This window comes from Eutrigla gurnardus (assembly GCF_963514095.1).
Source record: "Eutrigla gurnardus genome assembly, chromosome: 9".
Lineage (NCBI taxonomy): Eukaryota > Metazoa > Chordata > Actinopteri > Perciformes > Triglidae > Eutrigla > Eutrigla gurnardus.
In genome coordinates, this window is record NC_139923.1 from 8,332,614 (window position 1) to 8,353,183 (window position 20,570).

Below are 20,570 nucleotides of genomic sequence, written 5' to 3' on the forward strand. Positions count from 1 at the left end.
TCCATTGTTCTTTCGATGTGTATGGATTTTTATGTGCTCTGATTTGCTCCGTCAAAAGCACATTGTACATTTCTGTTTTTAAAGGTGCTATATAAAAAAACATATGTTATATGCTTAAAAAAAATAATATGGGATTCAGTGTAGGAGACATTTCTGGATATTAATGTGAATCTGATGTCGTGGACTCGATCAAAAGCTATTTAGTCAGGGAAAGAAAACAGCTAACGAAGGGGGAAGTGGATACATCCGTACCATGGCGGTCTGTTTGAAGCGGTCCAGGGATTTGTCCGCGGACAAATCCAACTTCTGATGCAACACTCTCAGCTCCTCCTGGTGTCTCTTTATCATCTCCTCCTGATCCTGGGATCAACAAGGTGTAGTTTAATAAACAAACCTGCTCGCTTACAAAAAGTTTACCTTCTAAAAACATGAAAACCAGGTTTCTGAATAGAACAGACAAAAGTACCATTTTTACTACGTAGCAGTAGATAATGGGCAGAATGTTTGTGTGGAGACTGCTCATAATTATTTATTCTAAGTGCTGTGTTTTGGGGGTTTTCCACCCATTCATGACATCAGTCTACAACTAATCATTGAAAATAAAAAAAGTTGCACACAAATTAGCTAATATTTTCAAAAAGCACATTTGGAATAATACAAGAGACTTGTTGCATCCTTGTATCATCGTACCTGTCTGGCTTCAGCCAACTGGTTGATGCGTTTCTTTATCATGTCCTCTTTTTTGTCAAGTCGGCCCTGAAGGTCTTTGATGGTCCGGTGAGCTAGCTTGAGGGCCGGCTGAATGTCCAAAGGGCCCTCTTCTTGCGTGGCAAGGTCAGCGATGAGGCGTTCTCTGTTGGCCGAAGCTGGGAGCCGGAGACGCAGCTCATTGATCACTTTGTCCCTGGTCACGATGTTCTGTTCTGCCCTCCACAGAGCAGCTTCTTTCTCTTTCAGCTTCTGCAAATGGAGGATTTAGAATCCAAACGAAATGCTATGCATCTGATCTTTTAGAAATACTGAGTGTGTAAACAATGACTATTACCTCATCCAGACTTTTGCAGGTGGCCTGTGTATCCAGGATGATGCGGACATGCTCTCTGATTTTACCCAAAGCAAACTCTAACTGATGCGCCAGAGGTAGACTCGGGTCTGGTAGGGATCCTGTACTGACGTCATGCTGCAAATGACCAAAAATAGTTTTATTTCCTGTTCCTTTGAAATGTTTCCTCTGTAAAAGGTAGTTTACCTTTTCTGAACCGCTGACAATTTCGTTCTGGTCCTTCTCGTACTGGTCCAGTTGGCGCTCCAGCTCCACCTCTCGCTGATCATATGCAAGCTGCCGTTCTTCTTGAAGCTGGACATGGCAAAGACAAGAGTTTTCTGCATTACCTTGAACGCTGTAATACTACTACACACTTCTGTACTGAACAGCTTCTTAACATGGCGACTTGTGAGCTTTCCCAGCTGCTCTTATTTTTGTGTCTGCATATTAGAAAATCTTTTAGCGTTTGTACACAAAGTTCCAAAAGTGTTTCTCTCACCATGTTTAGCTGTACAACGTCCTCCTCCATGGAGTGTATGGTTTGCTCCTGCTCTTCCACCAGGTTCTTCAGGTACCGGATCTCCTCCTTCTGGACCACCAGCTCCCTGCCTTTCCGCAGCTCCTGCAGACGGGCTTCCTCCATCTTCTTGTGCCACTCAGTTACCTGTTGCAAGTGTTACAGTGGAGTGGTTTTCAGCAATTGCAGACTGGTTGAGTGCTCTAACAAATATGATCACATGACTAAGAATGTGTTTTTCTACACATGTGATAAAATTTAGATCATTCAATCAACCAGAATGACCTTCTGGGCCCCTTTCACATCCTTCAGCGTCGAGATGAGCTCCTCCAGACCTCGAAGTCTCAGCTCCAGTTCTTCTGCCCTTCCCTCTGCTTTCCTGCTCTCCTCCGTAGCCTTCCTCTTCTCCTCCTGGGCTTTTGCTCTGTCCTCCTGGAGGCTCACCATGGCCACAGAGAACTTCTCCTGCTGGGGAAGAGGCAGCGCTCCGGCAAACTGCCTGCGTAGCGACTGGATCGTCTGCCGCAGGTGCTTGGAGCGGTTTCTGCCCTCCTGGCGGGCGAGGAACAGCGAGTGCTCCCTGGCATCCAGCTGCTGCTCAGCACGCAGCTTGTAGGCCTCCAGCTGTCGGATGCTAGAGGAGGCCATCTCCAGCTTGGCCAAAGAGTCTGACTCACTGAGCTGCAGAGCCACGATGTGCTGGTGGAGCTTCGCGATCAGGGCCTTCTCATCTGACTGTGACTGAGGGAAAGAGATAACTCCATTTCACTCAACTTATAATCAGTTTCTGTTTAGATTCATACATTTCAATATGCTTTACATTTCCGATATTGAAAGGCGAAGCTGTGATACGATTGTTTTTAACCAGGATTTAACTTAAAATTGTCGACACAATTTTAAGTTAAATCCTGGTTAAAACAACAAAACAACTATGGTGGACGACAGAAGAATTATTTCTCTGGTGAAGAACCCAATTTCCCAAACAACACCTAAAAAGGCCTTTACAGTTCTGGAAGAACATCCCATGGACAGATGAGACCAAGATCAACGTGTACCATAGTGATGGGAAGAGAAAAGTGTGGAGAAGGAAAGGAACTGCTCATGATCCAAAACGCGTGTCATGGCGTGGGTATGTATGGCTGCCAATGGAACTAATTCCCTTGAATTTATTGATGATGTAACTGCCTGACAAAAGCATCAGAATGAATTCTGAAGTGTTTGGAGCAATAATATCTGCTCATATTCAGCCAAATGCTTCAGAACTCATTGGACGGTGCTTCACAGTCCAGATGGACAATGACCCAAAGCATACTGCAAAAGCAACCAAAGAGTTATTTTAAGGCAAATAAGTGGAATGTTAGGCAATGGCCAAGTCAATCACCTGACCTGAATCCGATTGAGCATGCATTTCACTTACTGAAGACCAAACTGAAGGGAACATTCCCCAAAAACAAGCAGGAAATGAAGACTGTTGCAGTAAAGGCCTGGCAGAGCATCACCAGGGATGAAACCCAGCGTCTGATGATGTCTATGCTCCAGACTTCAGGCTGTAATTGACTGCAAAGGATTTGCAACCAAATATTAAACATAGAAAGTTTGATTTATGATTGTTTAGTTTGTCCCATTACTTTTGGTCCCTAAAAAAGTGGGAATCACATATAGAAACTGTTGTAATTCCCACAACGTTCACCTGGTTTGGATGTAAATACCCTCAAATTAAAGCTGAAAGTCTGCAGTTAAAGCAGTTGTTTCATTTCAAATCCAGTGTAGTAGTGTATAGAGCCAAAAAAGAAGAGAATTGTGTCTGTTCTAATATATATGGACCTGACTGTACCACAAACAATGAATATTAAGTCACCTATGATTGATAACTGGTTGTAAACTGATGATAACAAGTTGAAATCAGACAGTCAGCCTTATCAAAGTGTCTCTTTGATAAGGCTCTTTTAATGTCGTGAACAGTAAAAGATACTGATTAACCCTACCTCAGTTCAAATTCAGTTTCATGAAATGTAAACACAATTACCTGGTAGTCCAGTATTTGTCTCTTCAAAGCTTCTACTTCCTTCTCTTTGGACTGTTGTCTGGCCTGAAGAGCAGACGCCTGCATCATGGCCACATCTGACACCTCTTTAAGTCTGTAACCAAAAAAATAATAAACACATTACATTCTTTAATTTTATATTTTAATGTCTTAAAATCGCCTTCAGTTCAGCTACATTCTGATAAAACTGGTGTGACCAAATTCCCTTTACCTCTCATCTCAAGATAATGGAAATGTGTTCTATAGCAACCCTGAGTGCTAATCCCATAAAAGGCCAAAAAAGGGTGCATTTGAATATTTCTTAACTAACAATCTTGAAGTTGCATAAAATGTATCCCCAGTAGTCTCAGCATTCCAGTCATACCCAGTGAGCCCAATTGTTTTCCTGTGTGAGGATGTTTCCATAGCAGCCAATTCATATCGTGAGACCATTTTTTGAAACTTGACGTCATTGCATGAAAGGACCAGTTGTGACCTCTTGATCACAGCCCCACAACGTTGTAAAACCAAAGACTAGAGGGCATCAGAGGATGCATGACTTCCCGAACAATATTGGAAATCAGGGTTTTTTTGAGCAGTTTACACAACAGTGCTTAACAGAATGGTCTTGGTGCCTTACTGTGCTATTTTGAAGGGATTTATCATTTCAACTGTACGACAAATGGTATCATTCCAAACATGGTTGCAACCATCATATAACATAATCATAATGTTCAAAGCTCTTATACACTGTGAACTATCAACATGTGAATAGGTGCCTAACCAAAACACAATGTTCATTAGATTTATGACTAGAAACTTGACACAGTGCTGATCTGTATAACAAATTAATCCTCAGGTTCCACAGGAATATACTGCCAAAAAAAACCCCATATATATATATATATATATATATATATATATCATGATAGGAGCATAAATTATCAATCTGGGGTCTGTCAAACATACTTGGAAACCTCGATGCGAAGCTCTGCCTCTGCCTTCTCCAACTCTGCGATCGTGGCTCTGTCAGCATCGCTCACCGCCTTGCTGACGCTGTCTGCCAGCTCGTCTCTCAGCTCTCGCTCCACCCTCTGGGCCTCCACGTTCATCTTGGTCAACTGAAGAAGACCAGAGGCAACACAGCTTTATAAGTCGTTAAATGTTTCAAATAAAGATGATTTAAAATCTTTAAATACAATCTATGTGGAAAATGCTCTAAACTGGTGATAATCTGGCGCAGAGGGAGTTGTATTGCTGTTAGGGGTCATGAACCTAAATATTGAGAAATAGAGATATAACCACAGGCTCTGGGTCTGCTAAGTGAGCCGTTTACACTCATCAAAGTTAATATAGTATCAGTCACATCGACCCCCTGAGCAACTGCGAGTTGGAAAAGCGTGACAGATGATGCCGACCTGTTGTTTTCATTGGCCTCGTACCTCTGTAAACTTGGACTCCAGTTCCACGTTGCGTTCTTCCACCTGCCTGAGGGAATTCCTTACGTGTTCATACATTTTGTGGGAATGCTCAGCTCTCTGCCTCTCGTTCAGCTCCTTCATCTCCAGAGTGGTGATGCGTCTGGCAACAGATACTGTCTCTTTGTTAGCCAGCGCCTTGTCCGCTTTATCCATGTTATTTTCACTTCCTGATATGAAGGAAAAAGGACAATTTGATATTAAGGATGGGAACTCTCAAGTTTAATTATGGTTTATCAATACACATCATGCACAAGGTTTTATAGTATTTACTTTGTAGGTTAAGCCCAAGTTAAATAAACTATAATTATACTACTGATTATTTGCAGATTATTTTTACACGTTTTTTTGGTTGCAGTTCTTCAGGCCAAAATGTTTATTGGTGATGATGACACTTCCTCACCATCCTTATTGTTAAGACAGGCATGTGATTACACTGCACAAATAGAGCTTAGGTCAAATGAATTGACCAAAATTAGGGTAAATGTGTCTCTCTGTAGCCTAAAGTTTATGGCATTACAACACATTTAAGAATCATAGGTGAGTCTACTGGCTGTCAGTTTAGAGAATTTTGTGAATTATGAAAATGATCAGCCTCATCCTTAGTTTACCAATTGCACCGATGTTGTCCCATGCTTGCTCTAAAGTATTCAGTTTCTCCTTTGTGATTTCCAGTTCTTTATTCATGGCTGAGATTTGCTCCCGAAACGTCTCATTCTCACTCTGAAAGACAGGAACAAAGATGAAAAACACGTTCAATCGGCGGTTAAGAGCCAAAATATAATCAAAGGTCTGTTAACGTTTTAATACCTCCAAATGTTGGAGGTTGGTGGTTCTCTGTATCAGGCGGCTGTCCCTCTGAAGCAGGTCTCTGTATTTGACTGTTAGCTCTGTGTACTGTTTGTTAGCCCTCTCCAGGTCAGATGATGGCACACTGTCATCCAACGCCTTCTGCAGTGCTGCTATCTTATATGCTGCTATTTCCTAAGGGGAAAAAAACAGTCCTATCAAAAGGCTAATTACACACCAAACTCTTTCTTGTGATTTTGAAAAAGGAAATGATTAACACCGATTTACTTTTATAAAAGGGAATTGGTGATCCATTTCTCAGTCTAATCACAATTGTCTGCTGTGTTTATGATTTAATAACATGATGATGTATAATGTAAGGAGGAAAAGTAGTCTAAATGGTCACAAATCAATTTGTGCGTTTCATCTACATTCAACAAAAAATACGATTTACAAATGTGTACAATGATTTGTGTGTAATTCTGGGTATTCACAATATGTACACAAATACCATGCAATTTAAACATGTTTAAAACTGTTATACAAATGTTCCAATCTGAATAAATATCCAATATGTTGATCGTTTTAACTCTATGATCATTTTTGCCTTGAAAAAGCCCCTGGTAGATACAAATGTTTAATCTGTGAGGTTAAAAATCTCTACCTAAAATATTAATATTGTAGACTGTAATGCGCGCATCTGTGAAGAATTTCACACATGTTCAAATTGCTTGGTCTTTGTGTGCGGATTGGAACACGTATTTGTGAGTATCCAAAATTGTGCACAGTTTTCTGATCACATTCATGAATCTTATTGTTCATTTGCATATCATATAAATACATACAGTGAGCATTTTGAGACAAATTTCAATCTGTAATAATCTTTATAAATTCCTTAAATAAAAATGTATTTAATCTGTGAAACAATGGGAGGAAATAAGTTAATGTTGAAAAAGAAAAAGTTGCTCCAATACTCACAGTGGCCACAAGAGGTTATGTGCAACACATCCCCAGATTCTGAACAGGACTCAAAACATTCATGCTTTCTAACACACAATATATTGTGTTTAGAGTGCAAGGGTACAATTTTAAAAAGACCAACAATTAACCTGCCAAGTTTTGTTTACCACCGTTTCACAGATAAAAAAAAAGGCAAAATCTTAAGTCATACAAACAGCAGAAAAAACACCACACCATTCTAAAATGGATCATTTTCCTCTAAGGGCTCCTGTGCCTTTTATTTTCCTAATGTAACAACCAGATATTAGAATTTGAAGGTTTTGATTCTCGACCTTGTATCTCTGCAGGCAGCCTATCCTCTGGGTGGCATTGGTGTGCATGTGGCTGCTCTCATCCCTCAGCTTGCCGTTCTCCTTGCGGAGGTGTTGTTCTTGCTCCAGCAGGGTGATGTAGCGCCGCGTCAGCTTCTTCTCATTAACCTTCAGCACCGTCAACATGCGCGACGCTTCACTCAGCTGTCTCCTGATTTCCTCTGGGTCCTTCTGAAGGGTGTCCAGCAGCTCCTGGTGAGTCAATGGATAAGTTGCTCTCATAAAATCAATCTAAGGGACCACCCAAAGGTGCATTAAGCAAAGTAGCAAAGTAAAGCAAACAATATAATCCATTCCATTTTGACCTTAGTATTCTTTCTCCCATATTGTTGACTCATCCATTTGCATTTCCCACTCCCATTTCTTTCATAAAAAACTCCCAAAACAAAACACTGACATATGTTGGATCGTATGCCAACATGTGCAGACACTAAAGTTTACAGGTTAACAACCTGGTCCTTGGGGCAACCAGACCCTTCCAAGTCTCTCAAGGGTCTCGCTCATATTTTAAACTAGAGGACAGAGGGAGTGGCCTTCCTCCTTCACGTTTATTAGATCAGAAGAAGGGACACAGCAACAGGGAGTTTTGGCAAAATTTGTTTTGGTACAACTAATTTCATATTGTAGGTTAACAAGATTACAGCATCTTAACACATTAGTGAGTGTGTGAGTGAGTGTGTGTGTGTGTGTGTGTGTGTGTGTGTGTGTGTGTGTGTGTGTGTGTGTGTGTGTGTGTGAGTGAGTGAGTGAGTGTGAGTGAGTGAGTGAGTGAGTGAGTGTGTGTGTGTGTGAGTGAGTGAGTGAGTGAGTGAGTGAGTGAGTGAGTGAGTGAGTGAGTGAGTGTGTGTGTGAGTGAGTGAGTGAGTGTGAGTGAGTGAGTGAGTGAGTGAGTGAGTGTGTGTGTGTGTGTGAGTGAGTGAGTGAGTGAGTGAGTGTGTGTGTGTGTGTGAGTGAGTGAGTGAGTGAGTGAGTGAGTGAGTGAGTGAGTGAGTGAGAGAGAAGTAAATTGCTTATAACCTAATAAAACATTAGTCTCACTTACGTTGAATTCTTGGATTTTAACAGCGTCCACCTGCTTTTGCTCCTCTAGCTTGCTCTTCATCTCTGTAAATGTCTCTTTCTCCTTTTGCCACTCTGCCTTCTCACTGAGCAAAAACACAAGAAAAAACCTTTTTTTGCAGTCAAGATTAGAAAACAGCTGTAACCCGCGAGAAACATTCTTATTAAACCAACCTTAGGTATTCTTTATAGAGGAGTCCCTGTTGGTGGCTAATTACAGAAAACCTCTCTTTGTATTCCTCCAGTGTTCCTGTGAGTTTCTGGCCTTTTTCCTCCTTGTTTTTGAGCTCCTAATCAATATAAAATGTATAGTTGAGACATGTTTTTGTTACAGCTTTCACAGCTTTTCCATGCGTGTCTTAAGAAGACAAGGAAACTGACCTGAAGAAGCCGGACAGCATACTCATTCAGTGAACTGATGACCTCGGTGCTGGTGGGCCCCAGGCCCTCGGGGAGTGGCAGGGGTCGCAAGACCGCTCCCTGGTTTCCTGACTTTCTTAAGAGCTCCAATTCACCTTCCAGCTGGCTCACCTGGCAAGCACAGATAAAGAAAAGCAGTGCACTCAAACCTTTGTTCATCTGTCCATCAAAACACTTCCTAACATCACATATAATGTCTGAGTCTTACTCTATTATTATAAAATATTATTATTTTCGAACGATAGGAAAGCATCAATCCCGTCGTTTGCCAGGAACAACAGGCATTTTAAGGAGATTACGATCAGATGACTCACTTCAATGCCAGTCATTTGTCAATAACTATGATGTGAAACATGGTCCAACAAAATAGACAAATGAATAAGCAGAGAAGTTAAACAAGAGCACAAGGAACCAGGCAATGGAATAAAAACTTAAACAATCCCAGACAGGATACATAAAAGAACAAAAGGGATGAAACAGAATAAGACTGGATAACTTGAGTTATGACAAAGGAAATACTTTGACATGAAAGAAATCAAACATTTCCTGGCTGTGCCCCGGGACATGCTGTTTCTTTTTAACATGATTAATCAGACGTCACATTCGGTTAAATGTTGAAACTGAGCACAAAAACAAAAGTTGAGACACATTTTTTTTTTATCCTATCTTGTGATATGAAACAGAAGCAACACAACAAATAGAGGACACTGATTGATTGTAAAAAAAAAAATCCAGTCATTGCAATTTCTCTGAGGTGAGCATGCCGGCCATCACCACAGTCTCTGAAAATCTTCATCATGTACATAAATATGTTTACTTTCACAAAGGACATTTATTCTATTGATCTAGAAAAGAAAGTTGCGACACGCAGCTGTATACATTTGGAGTTGGTCTTGAAATAACAGAATTGAATAACTGCTCAACTTTTGATTACTTTGATAAATTATATTTGAATCTTCAGCCAGATAAATCTGACAAGCTGAATAATACTACATTGTGTTCTTGCCAAAAGGAAGGGATGTCGCCAAAAGGAGACTAGATAGAAATGTTAATGTGTCAGAAATCAGTCAACAGTATTGCCTCGTAATCTTGGCATAAAACAACATGAGTGTACCTTTTCTTTGGCTCTGGCAAGCTGACTGTAGCTGCTAGTCGCTTCCTCCCGAGCCAATCTCAACTCCTGCCTCAGTTCTTCGTTTCTCCCCACCAGTTGATGGATTTGGGACTCGAGGTGCAGGTCTGACTCGGACGGCCCACTCCTGTCGCTGACATCTGTAGCCTGTGGTATGGAGGATGAGCAGAGATATTATTTATCATCCTATCTATGAAGTAGAAAAGATAATTTGTGTTAGTTAGAGATAGTCAGTCTATGAATCAGTGCAGTGAGTCCAACAACATCACATTCATTTGACTTTAACGAACAATTGCTGTACATAAAATACATGCGCTCCCCCCAAAAAGCTCACTGCTGACAGTAACTTTAACACATAAAGAAACGCTGCAGACACTAAACCGGCTGCCATGTCATTGCTCGGGGCATCTCTGCACTGATAATGGACGTCCAACAAAACGGCTTGTTTATGGCACTGACAAGCTCAGACTGTTATAAGTGTCTGAAAACAAGGAAAGGAAAGGAAAATAATGTTTCCCTTTACCTTTTGCTCAGTTTTAATATTGTGTCACGTGACTTGTTGCCAGAGGACAATGGTTTCACTGCATTTGTTTATGAGCCCTCTGCTTTATCAACGGTCAAAAAAAAAACCTAGAAGGGAGTAAAGTATGACGTGAACTGCTGGACCCGAGGGAGTACTTAGCAAGTCCGACATTCCCCATAAATTACCGTATATGGCTACAGACCATTGATTTGCAGGCGATGCTGCTGTGGTTGGACTCATAACTGGAGGAGTCAAGTCATGAGTGATGAGGCGCTGATGCTGGCAGAGCAGCGCTCTCCGAAAACAAGATGGGGGCTTAGCACCAAAAAAACTTAATTAGTCACCGACTTCAGGAGGCACAAAGCTGACTACATCACCGTAGACTGTAAATAAGAAATGGACGTCATGGTGACTTCACCCTGACTGAATCTGGATCCATCTGACTTCTGGTGAGAAGTTAGATAAATGTGAGTTTTAAAGTAATTTCAGTAGCTAATTGCATTGGTAGCATGGTAGGGAGGCCGAAGTAGCAACACCACCGTGGTTGCAACGCCATAGTAGCACCCTGTCAATCCCAAGGTAGCCCCCTAAAACCCTGCTTTCTGGTCTGTTTGACTCTAAATGGGCCATAATTGACTAAATGAACATCATGCTGGATTGAAGAAGACTTGAAACTAGATATTGAGACCATAATCTCATGTTTACAATGTTGACTGAGATAATTAATCAAGAGAGAAGTAGGGTCATTTTCTCATAGACTTCTATACAATCAGACTTCTTTTGCAACCAGAGCAGGAGCCACCTGATGGCCACCAGAGAGAATACAAGATTAAGGCACTCATTTTCAGAACATCCCATAGTCTGTAAACACAACAGTGGAGGTAAAGAAGCCCCAGCAGCAACTTCAGAGGTTGCTGATGTCCTTCCACCATTGAGAGTGTGCTGGCTTTCTGCATTACTGTGTGGTACGCCGACTGCTCAGCAGTAGACAGAGAGCTCTGCACAGGGTCATGAAGACAGCGGAGAAATCATCCAGCTCTCTGTGGCTCTCCAGAGCCAGGAACAAAATTAAGGACCATGTTACATTACATTTAGGTTATACTACTTTAACCCAAATGTCAATCCAGAAGCGTTTTAACTGCTATACGAACAATTCTGTTCCACTGTATGTATAGTGTCATATCATAACAAAAGGACACTTTTCACATAGAGCAGGAATAAAGCATGCTCATGATCTTTTTTAAAAGTAACGTATTTCAAAGTCCCAACATCACCTCGGAGCAAAGCATTACAGTCTGTTTTCAAGCACAGAGAATAATGGCTCTTCCTGGTATAGGATTTTACACTTTGGGAGACGATATAGTCGATAGATGGTATATTGTGCAATAAATTCATGATATGATGAGGTGTCATGCAAGATTCATGAGCTTACTTTGCATTGGGTCTCCCCATCAGTGATAGCGCTGCTTTGTTGAACCGGTAGCTGTACAGTTCCGCTGGGCCTGACGTCCTCCTCCAGCAGCAAGCTTGGCGGTGGGATCCCTACTGACACAGCCGATTGTAACTCAGACTTTAGGAACAGCACAGCACATTCATTTTCGTATGACAATAAAAAAATTAAAAAAAACGCTAAACATCCTACTCTTGCTATCTCTCTAGAGTTGTTGCATTGGCTGGATTCAATTACTGCTTCCTCCCCAATACGACGATATGAGTGTAAGGTTGTTTGCTGACTTCACTCACTGTCAACAGCTTTCATAGTAACATTTGATGTAAATTATGGTCCATTAAGAGTCAAATGGACCATAGAGCAGGGTATGGTTTGGTGTGTTTGACAGTTAATAAGATGACTTTAACACTTAGCTGTAAAGTCGACCTTGACTTATGAAGCTAACTTTGTAAACAGTTTCGCACCAGAATCCAGATGGATCCAGATCCTTTGACTGTGGAGGGAAAATGTCATCTAACCTGTCAACTTCACAAACAGATGTGCACATTGATTCCACTGACATTGTCCCTGAATAAGAGGACAATAGATGGATGGATGGGAGGGAGGGAGGTAGCACATACAGAACCACAGGGCAACCTTTTTTTTCACCAAAAGGTGATGTCTGTTCGGCAGCCTGGCAACCAATTTAAGAAGTTAGTGCTGAGTTGCCTTGACATGACAGAAGATGTTAACACACTAATTGGAGTCGTTCTGCATTACCTCTTTCCTTCAGCATGCGTCTGATTTGTTGCTTTAGCTCCAATCTCTCTTCTTCAAGTCGTTCAATCTGGAGGGAATATTAAGCAGTGAGGTGAGAGGTGCTCAGAAGACACACTGGTTATAAAAGCATGGGTCATAACTTTTGTAATCCCACTTGTTTACCTCTTTGGCGAGGACTTGGTTTTCTGCTTTGTACTGGCGTTGTCTGCGATCTTTGGCTCGCCTGAACTCTGTTAGATCCACTTCCTGCTTTGGTTCCAGACCTTGAGAGTCACAAAAAAGACTAAATTAATTTCACCTCTCCGGGTCAGTGAGTGTCAAAATAGAAAGAGAGAGGGAAATAGACAAGATTTCAAATGAACTGACCTAGTTTCTCTCGGAAATGCTCGTTCTCGTCCGTAAGCTCATTGATCCTCAGGTCAAGCTGGTTGATTTCTTTGGTCATGGCCTCTGCCTCAATATCTCTCATTCTAATTTGATTTTCACACCCTTTGATCTCTGCAATGGCTGCTTTCAGACCATAAGTGCCCTGTTATACAGAAGGAGAGCCGTGATTACTCGTCCATCAAAAAGCAATTCTTCTTCCTGGTTCCTTTTTTAACTCGTACGCTTTTTGAGAAAATCAGGATGTGATTGGACATGGTGGAAGACAAACACTTAGCTTGTAAACCCAAAAAGCATGTTGATCACACCATAGTCACATAGTCATTTCAATGTCTATTAAAAAGTGACAATGGACAAGGAATAAAAAAAACTAAAAAAAACCAGAAGCTTTGCTTCTGGGGTTTTAGCACTAAATTAATTTGATTTGGATTCTTTGAAGTAAGCCAACAGTCAGAAAATAGGAAGGATTGAGAGGGGTGTTTGTAGACTTACAGACTCATACTGACTCAAGCGGTTTGAAGCCTCAATGAGTGCTTTGTCTTTTTCTTCAGCATCGGCTTCTGCAAGCTTTACCATCCGCACTGCGTCCGCTGCTCTCTTCTCTGCAGATTCCAGCTTGTACTTCAGCTCCTCCACATTTCTCTGCTGCGTGGTCGATGGTCGACCTTGAAAAAGAGAGGCTAATTATTTCTGCAACTGCAGACAAAAGTGACCATCCGGCGAACGCACGATATAGTGATTAACTTTCCTGTGTGTGTGTGTGTGTTTGTGTGTGTTTGTGTGTGTGTGTATTGAGAGCGACAAAAATCCGGAAGCAAATATCCTGTATGTGTTCACACTTACTTGGCCAATAAAACTGATTCTGATTCTGACTCATGTGAACTTCAACAGGCACCGAGCAACAACATTCATCTGGAGCTCCGTTTTGGCCTCTACCAACTAAACACCTAAAACTTAACATAAACTTTATGTCATCACATACAAGTGTTAAAGTAACTTGTGGTTTAGTGTCTCACTCAAGGACACATTGACATGAAAACTGCTGCCTGTTAATTTCCAAGTCATTTGTTCAATGAATTAAGTCTAAAAAATGTTTACCATTCAAAAATACCAGTAGGACAAGTTGACATCTTAAAATTGCTTGTTCAATCTAACCAACTGGCAAAACCCAAACTATATTCACTTTATAGTGAGAATCTGAAACAAAGTATTTGCATTAGTTTTCTGAGGCACAGTTTAAGTATGTGAAAGTGATTCAAACTAATCCAATGTATATTGTTGCCAATATTTCTGCATTGCATTAATAAATTACTCTATTTGCTTGTGGTGCTTTCTCTTGGACATGCAGTGGCGTGATCAGCCGTGAAACTGCATGCATCATAAATGAAAGCAAAATACAAGAGACTCTCACACTGAGCCGGAATGAAACCAGAGTAGATTAGGTTAATAAGATAAATAATCCGTCTCATACTGCGTTTCGAGGCAGAGAGAGGATTGTTGGGGGCGGCTGATCTTGTTGTGTTGCTATGCAAGAAAGCTTAAACACCAGCGTGACCGTTTATGTAAATTGAGTCGGTTAAACAATGCCCTGATTGGTCCGATACTGAACTTTGAGAACTCTGATTGGGACATGTGTTGTAGCAGTCAAAACTCACATGAGTGTTAAGATCATTTTGGACAGAACATGGCATGAACGTGTTTTGTCTGAAGGTGAGTTCGGTATGTTAAGCAGTGATCCACCCACCTCTGTCTTTCTTCGTGGTTGTCTTTAGCTCCTGGATGAGCAGGGTGTGCTTCTCCATCTCCCCCGTATACTGCTCCACTTGCTCACTCATTATCCTGAGTTGATTATCTCTCTCTTGGACGGCCTTTAAGACATTCACCAGCAGTTTAAAATTAGAAAAATCTACTTATCTCTAGACCGAGCGGAGCTGTTCCACACTAAATTATCTGTCTGATGACGGTCATTAAGGACATTTATGAAGTGGGGCTGAGGTTGAGAGGAACAGAATGGATGGAACTTACACTGCATAGCTCATATATGACCTTGACAAGAGCAGCATTAGGGAGATGGAAGGACACACAGGTTGATAAGACGGAAAGCAGAAAGTAGGAAACGCATGGCAGATAGATGGAAGAAGATGAATCCCCCAAAATCAAAGTGAAAAAGGAATAATGTCCACCGTGACAGACCTGCTGCAAGGCAATGATGTTGCCTTTGTCCAAGTCCAACTGGGCTGAACGCAGCTTTTCCCTCAGGTCGCGTATCATCTGCTGGTAAACCAAAATGTCATCGTTCTTCGCAGAGAGCACTGTCTGTGTGTTAGAAACAGATCATGTCAGTCCAACACGGGGCTCATAATGGCCCTGTATAATAGTTTCACAAAGAGCCAAACTCAACAACGATGATGATAAAGAAGCACCATGATATGCATATATTCTTTTAGCCAGAGGAACTAACGAGCACGAGGAAGTAGTCCAATGACGTCGAGGTAAAGGCAGCTTTGTTTGAAACAACGTAGGCACAGTCCTAGTCTTAGTAGTTTACTGTGTGACTGTGATCTTTGAATGGATATTGCATAGACGAGTACTTGATAATTTCACTACATAGCTTGTTTTTTAATGTCATTGACCCTGATTAACCCTCACCTTCCACTCCTCCACTTTGGCATTGACCGATGCCATAATTGGGTCATCTTCATCAGTCATCCTTTGAATCTTATCCGTTAGCTCTCTGACCTGTACAATAAACACACAACCCATAGTGAAAACATACCTGTGAATGTACTGTATGATTATAGCTTCAACACTCTTCAACATGCAAGTTAACATTGCAGTGAAATGATAAATGGTGTCAGATAACCCATTTCAGCATTAAAAATATATATAGCTGTCTGTGGTTTGAGATATATACTGGGAGTGTGTATATATATCGAACCACAGACAGTTTAAAGGTGGGAACAGAACTCAGAAAAAAAAAAAAACCTGCAGCTTTGCATGATTCCTCTCATTCCTGAGCTGGTCCATAATGGAGTCCGTCTGCTGCACAACAATCTTCATCTTGTTGTACTCGTCCGTCATCTTCTCCATCTCCCTCACCGAGTCCTCCAGACTCTTCTGCATCTGCTCATTCTGGGTCTTCAGGTGGGAGTTTTCATCCTCCGCCCGCTAACGGAGACAACATTATAAAATTATTTTTTTTTGTGGACATGCTACACATCAGCTGTGCAGGTAATAAAACCCATGAAAAACATCAAAATAAGTGGTAAAAAGTGTAATTAATTATTGAAAACAAAATGTTTCCGGCAGTACAGAGACGCTGTCCTTGGCCATGGTTCTACATTTCTCAAGCACTAAACAATGGTATAATTCCCATGCTTTCCAAGAACATAGATTTCTAAGTACCTGAAGGTCTTCCAAACACTGGTAAAGCTGCCTGTTGGTCAATTTGAGCTTCCTCTGGGTCTCAGCGTTCTGGTCTCTGGATAAGGCCGTATCCTTCTTGTCCAACTCTCCACAATAGAAGTCCACTTCCTGCTGGAGTTGCTCATTCTGTTGTGGTGCAGGAAGGACAGCATTAGTTGCAGAATAATTACTAGATCCAAATCCTCTGTGGTCATAAATTAATCTAAAGATACTAAATGTGATAATAGACAACTGATATGTCTTGTGCTTGTATCTGAAACCGTTAGTTGGGCAGTGGATAACTCGATCACCAGAAAATGAATATGTAGCAATATTGATAATCTCATACTTTCAAAATGTTCTCAGGCAGAAAACATCTGGCTCCAACTTCTGAAATGTTTTGTTTTTGATAATAAACAGAATATGTGGGGGTTTTGGACTATTCATTTAATGAAACAACATTTTTAAGATATCGCCCTGGGCCCTGGGAACTTGTGAGGCTGGTTTAATGGTTTATTAGTGGTTCAGAAGTCTGGAATCTGAAATATTGATGCCTTCCGTCTTTACTGTTAACAGCGAGAAAAAAATATTATAATTCAGAGACCAAATATATTAATTATATTTGCAATCCCCAAAGAAGAACTAATTCATTGAAACTTACATTTAGTCAATGTCCCCCACTGTAACGTGCCAGGGAGAATACTGTTGGAAGCATTTCTCCCCTCAAATGCCCTTCGATGTTGAATTTGTTTTCCAGTCCAGAAAAGTACAGTCCATCATTATTGTACCACATGTTTTATGTGCTCGTTTTTCTTTTCTGATGCCAAGCTTCCAGTTTCATTGATCAATAACTGGTGATTTCTTCGATTCTTATTCAGCTGTTGCTCAGAGGGATCTTTGTCTCTTTCCGCATGTTCAACTGCCACTCTGGTTACAGTGTTTTGTTCTCCATGTACAAAACATTACTTTTTCATGAAAATTACTATTTGTCTAATAACTAATGTCTAAATATCTATTTGTAGAGACAGTCTTAATCAAAAAGCTTTAAATTCAATTCAGCGATCTGTCACAAATCTTCAATTCCAAATCTTTGAATTGCAGTGTATAAACTTTGTGTGTGTGTGTGTGTGTGTATGTGTATGTATATATATATATATATATATATATATATATATATATATATATATATATATATATAGTGACCATCTTAAGAGATCTCCATATACAGTATACACTTGTACCTTTATACCTAACACCACAAAACTGATACTTCCCACTTTATATATGTAATATTTTTAACAACTGAAACCTAATATTACTTCACTACCTATATTTCTTACCTTCTCTTTAGTCTTTTTGATCTTTGCCAATGGAAAAGAGCAAGATCAAAAGAATGAAAGAGTGAAAAGAGAAATTATGAATTTTGAAAAGGCAAATGATGGCAGAGCACGTGAGACTACATACGTTTTCATTTATGTAAGAATGTCTGATGGACCGACTGAAGAAGTGATGAATGAAACAGCCTCTATGATCTTTGTGGTGATGAAACACCAACTGCCACATACCTCTCTTTTTAGCTTCTTGGCTTCGTCCTCAGCCTCCTCTGCTCGCTGAAGCAACTAGAAAAAACAAAGCTTGGAATGTTCAAAATGAAGAAACATAGTTCAAATTCGCCCACACCAGATGTCCAACAGACATAAGTTACATGCTCTAGAGTAGGAACCTGTGTATTTGGCTGTATGTGACTAGAAGCAGGACATTACCAATATGATTAGTGCAGTCAAATTGTTTCTCTTGAAATTAACCTATACATTTAACAATCTTTTTTATTGAAATTGATTTATTACTTGATCATACTTAAATATAAATATGTGCAGTTCAATAACACCCATGGGCACCATCTGTTTCCATGAATAATATCAAGGGACAAAACTAATCCAATAACACATACATAAAAAGGCCATCCACCTAATGTTAGACATTGTGTCAAACTGATTAGTTAGACCAATTTTGAACTAATGAGCTAATATGTGTAGATCCTCCGAGAACTGAATATTGAATCCATAGTCCCATGCTATGCATGGGCATTGTGGGTAACGTGCTCATACCTCCTCACTGGTTTTCTTCTGCTTGCCCATGTCTTTCTTGAACTGGATCAGCTCGTTCTCTCTCTGCTCCAGGGTGGTTTCAAGCTCCTGAATCTCATGTCTCAGAAAGCGGGTGTCCGGCCCTTTGCTGCAGTGCTAAGCCGTATGAAACAAGACAAACAAACACCCAAACAACCCCCACCAAGAAAACTCTTAGTCTCCCATCACATCCATCTGTTCCCAAAACTACTATATAAATACACTCTCATTACATGGATTACATTTCTCGTTGCATACCTGTGTACATTTGAATTACATACAAACCTTAAAAGATGAACATAATCAAGTCGAAACTAGAAGTAATGGCTGTGAGCATGCAAGGAATTAGCTGTAATCTTCTTAGGTGCTGTCATTCTGTGGTCACCACAACCAATCTCTTTGTAGCCGGGATTATGATGGCTAAAAGACGTGGCACTGTTGCCAGAAGTAAAACCCTATGATCATGAATGGGGTTAATTTCCAAATGTATATACAGAAACAGTGACATTCATCCTAGTGATAAAAAAGAACACTGCACTGAACACAGTTAAATAAGTAGCGTACAAAATGTGACATACAGTGTGAGAGTATGCACAGATACGGTGTATAGAAATGCAGAGCAGATGCTGAAGAGTAAATTACCTTGGGCTCTTGTTCCATCCTGGACAACTTGGGGAGGCGTTCTTTTTCTACAGTGCAGATGATAAGAAACAACAATGTCAACAACGCTCTTTGCAAGCAAAAACTTGAAACATTTTGACCACCAAACTTTATCTTTGTACTAACCCATTTTATCATGCTTTTCATCCATTTCATCGACAAAGGTATTGGAAATAGAAACTTTGAGATTTTTAATCTATCAGGCAGCAGAAGAGAAGACAATTACGTCACAAGACCTTGATCATTTTAATTGCCAACAAAATAGCATGAACAAATAATAAAACAATAACATGAACTAAAGTTAATGGGTCTAAAATAAATATACATGTTTACGGAGATCAGAATATATGGTCTTTAATAGGGAAACACTCTGAGGACATGAATAATATTATCTGGAGCTTTATCCTTCACCTCCTAATTTGAACTCACAATAACAGAGGTGGAACAAAATTAAATAATGAAAACAAAAATAATAATATACACGTTTTCCTTGGATTCATCGAAGTCCAGGTGTTAGCACTCACTTCACATTTGCATTAATTTCAGTGTATAATTTATGCAGATGTGAGTCCACTTTGCAACATAGAGATAGCCATATTAACAGGGGCAACAGCAGGGGGGACAGTCAAAGCAAACTATCTGCTCTACATTTTGCTGACAAAGCCACTGAGTAAGGAGCTATACCGTTAATACCCCGAACAATAATCTCAGCAGGACAGTAATCTTTCTTTATGCAAGTAGCCATGGTTCTCAACTTCCACCCAAGACACACACACACACACACACGCACACACACACCTCGCTAACATTAGCTAGCTAAATGATAACTAGCTACACAATGTTATATGGCTAGCTAGTTGTAGTCAACAAGCTATGGCTAAACATTGCTGCCCTCCTCGAAATTAGCATTATTTCAAACACTAATGCTTCACTTAAATGAGTTAAGATAAGCACATTGACGATGACGTTGCATTTGGTGATGCTTGTTGACATTAAATCAACGTTACTCCACACATTGCTACAAGAAACCAGGGAAATCAAGCAACTACACCCGTGTTCACGAATCAGCAATACATAAGTTAACTGTTTAAACCAATTGTGTCTAATGATTTAACGTCGCTTACTAAGTTGAATTAAATATGATATAAATGGGTGAGTTAAAACGACAGTAAACAGCCATCCTGAGGTTTCCATTATACGATGCTGTGGCTGCTAGGTTACCGCTGACAACACCAGCAGTAGCAACCAAGCTAATTAAGCTAGTCGACAAGTGGATAAAACCAGTTAAAACCAAGATGATGGATCGTTGCCAAGCGGTAAGGGTTATGACGGATACGTAGTTACAACAAAGCACTAATAAGTCCAACACCAACTTGTTATTGGTCGCGCACAATTGGATTTGTTAAAAAAAGGCACTGTTGGCTAACGTTTACCTTGCGCGGTCACCTCTGCACCGGAAGTGATTGCGC

General features: G+C 40.5%; 1 protein-coding gene across 5 annotated transcripts in view; it reads right to left on the reverse strand.

Moving 5' to 3' along the window:
* cep290 (centrosomal protein 290) overlaps positions 1 to 20,553 on the reverse strand; it is a 36,285-nt gene extending 15,732 nt beyond the window's left edge. For 2 of the 5 annotated variants that reach the window (XM_084017799.1, XM_084017801.1), the window contains exons 1-32: positions 20,535 to 20,553; positions 19,228 to 19,297; positions 19,084 to 19,130; positions 18,424 to 18,558; positions 17,881 to 17,934; positions 16,316 to 16,462; positions 15,896 to 16,078; positions 15,560 to 15,649; positions 15,104 to 15,226; positions 14,936 to 14,956; positions 14,655 to 14,778; positions 13,403 to 13,575; positions 12,893 to 13,055; positions 12,689 to 12,789; positions 12,527 to 12,593; positions 11,750 to 11,859; positions 9,777 to 9,941; positions 8,624 to 8,773; positions 8,417 to 8,532; positions 8,226 to 8,328; positions 7,145 to 7,375; positions 5,874 to 6,047; positions 5,675 to 5,786; positions 5,028 to 5,233; positions 4,555 to 4,706; positions 3,589 to 3,700; positions 1,848 to 2,303; positions 1,545 to 1,709; positions 1,250 to 1,357; positions 1,046 to 1,180; positions 691 to 960; positions 253 to 360 (exon numbers count right to left, since the gene is read on the reverse strand). In XM_084017799.1, the coding sequence (XP_083873925.1) occupies positions 253 to 360; positions 691 to 960; positions 1,046 to 1,180; positions 1,250 to 1,357; positions 1,545 to 1,709; positions 1,848 to 2,303; positions 3,589 to 3,700; positions 4,555 to 4,706; positions 5,028 to 5,233; positions 5,675 to 5,786; positions 5,874 to 6,047; positions 7,145 to 7,375; positions 8,226 to 8,328; positions 8,417 to 8,532; positions 8,624 to 8,773; positions 9,777 to 9,941; positions 11,750 to 11,859; positions 12,527 to 12,593; positions 12,689 to 12,789; positions 12,893 to 13,055; positions 13,403 to 13,575; positions 14,655 to 14,778; positions 14,936 to 14,956; positions 15,104 to 15,226; positions 15,560 to 15,649; positions 15,896 to 16,078; positions 16,316 to 16,462; positions 17,881 to 17,934; positions 18,424 to 18,558; positions 19,084 to 19,130; positions 19,228 to 19,252 (4,326 nt within the window). In that variant the 5' untranslated portion in view covers positions 19,253 to 19,297; positions 20,535 to 20,553. Of the gene's footprint in view, positions 1 to 252; positions 361 to 690; positions 961 to 1,045; positions 1,181 to 1,249; positions 1,358 to 1,544; positions 1,710 to 1,847; positions 2,304 to 3,588; positions 3,701 to 4,554; positions 4,707 to 5,027; positions 5,234 to 5,674; positions 5,787 to 5,873; positions 6,048 to 7,144; positions 7,376 to 8,225; positions 8,329 to 8,416; positions 8,533 to 8,623; positions 8,774 to 9,776; positions 9,942 to 11,749; positions 11,860 to 12,526; positions 12,594 to 12,688; positions 12,790 to 12,892; positions 13,056 to 13,402; positions 13,576 to 14,654; positions 14,779 to 14,935; positions 14,957 to 15,103; positions 15,227 to 15,559; positions 15,650 to 15,895; positions 16,079 to 16,315; positions 16,463 to 17,880; positions 17,935 to 18,423; positions 18,559 to 18,726; positions 18,802 to 19,083; positions 19,131 to 19,227; positions 19,512 to 20,534 lie in introns of those variants that run through there. The other 3 variants (XM_084017798.1, XM_084017802.1, XM_084017800.1) reach the window with 3 other exon arrangements.
* Between the last annotated feature and the right edge of the window lie 17 nt (positions 20,554 to 20,570).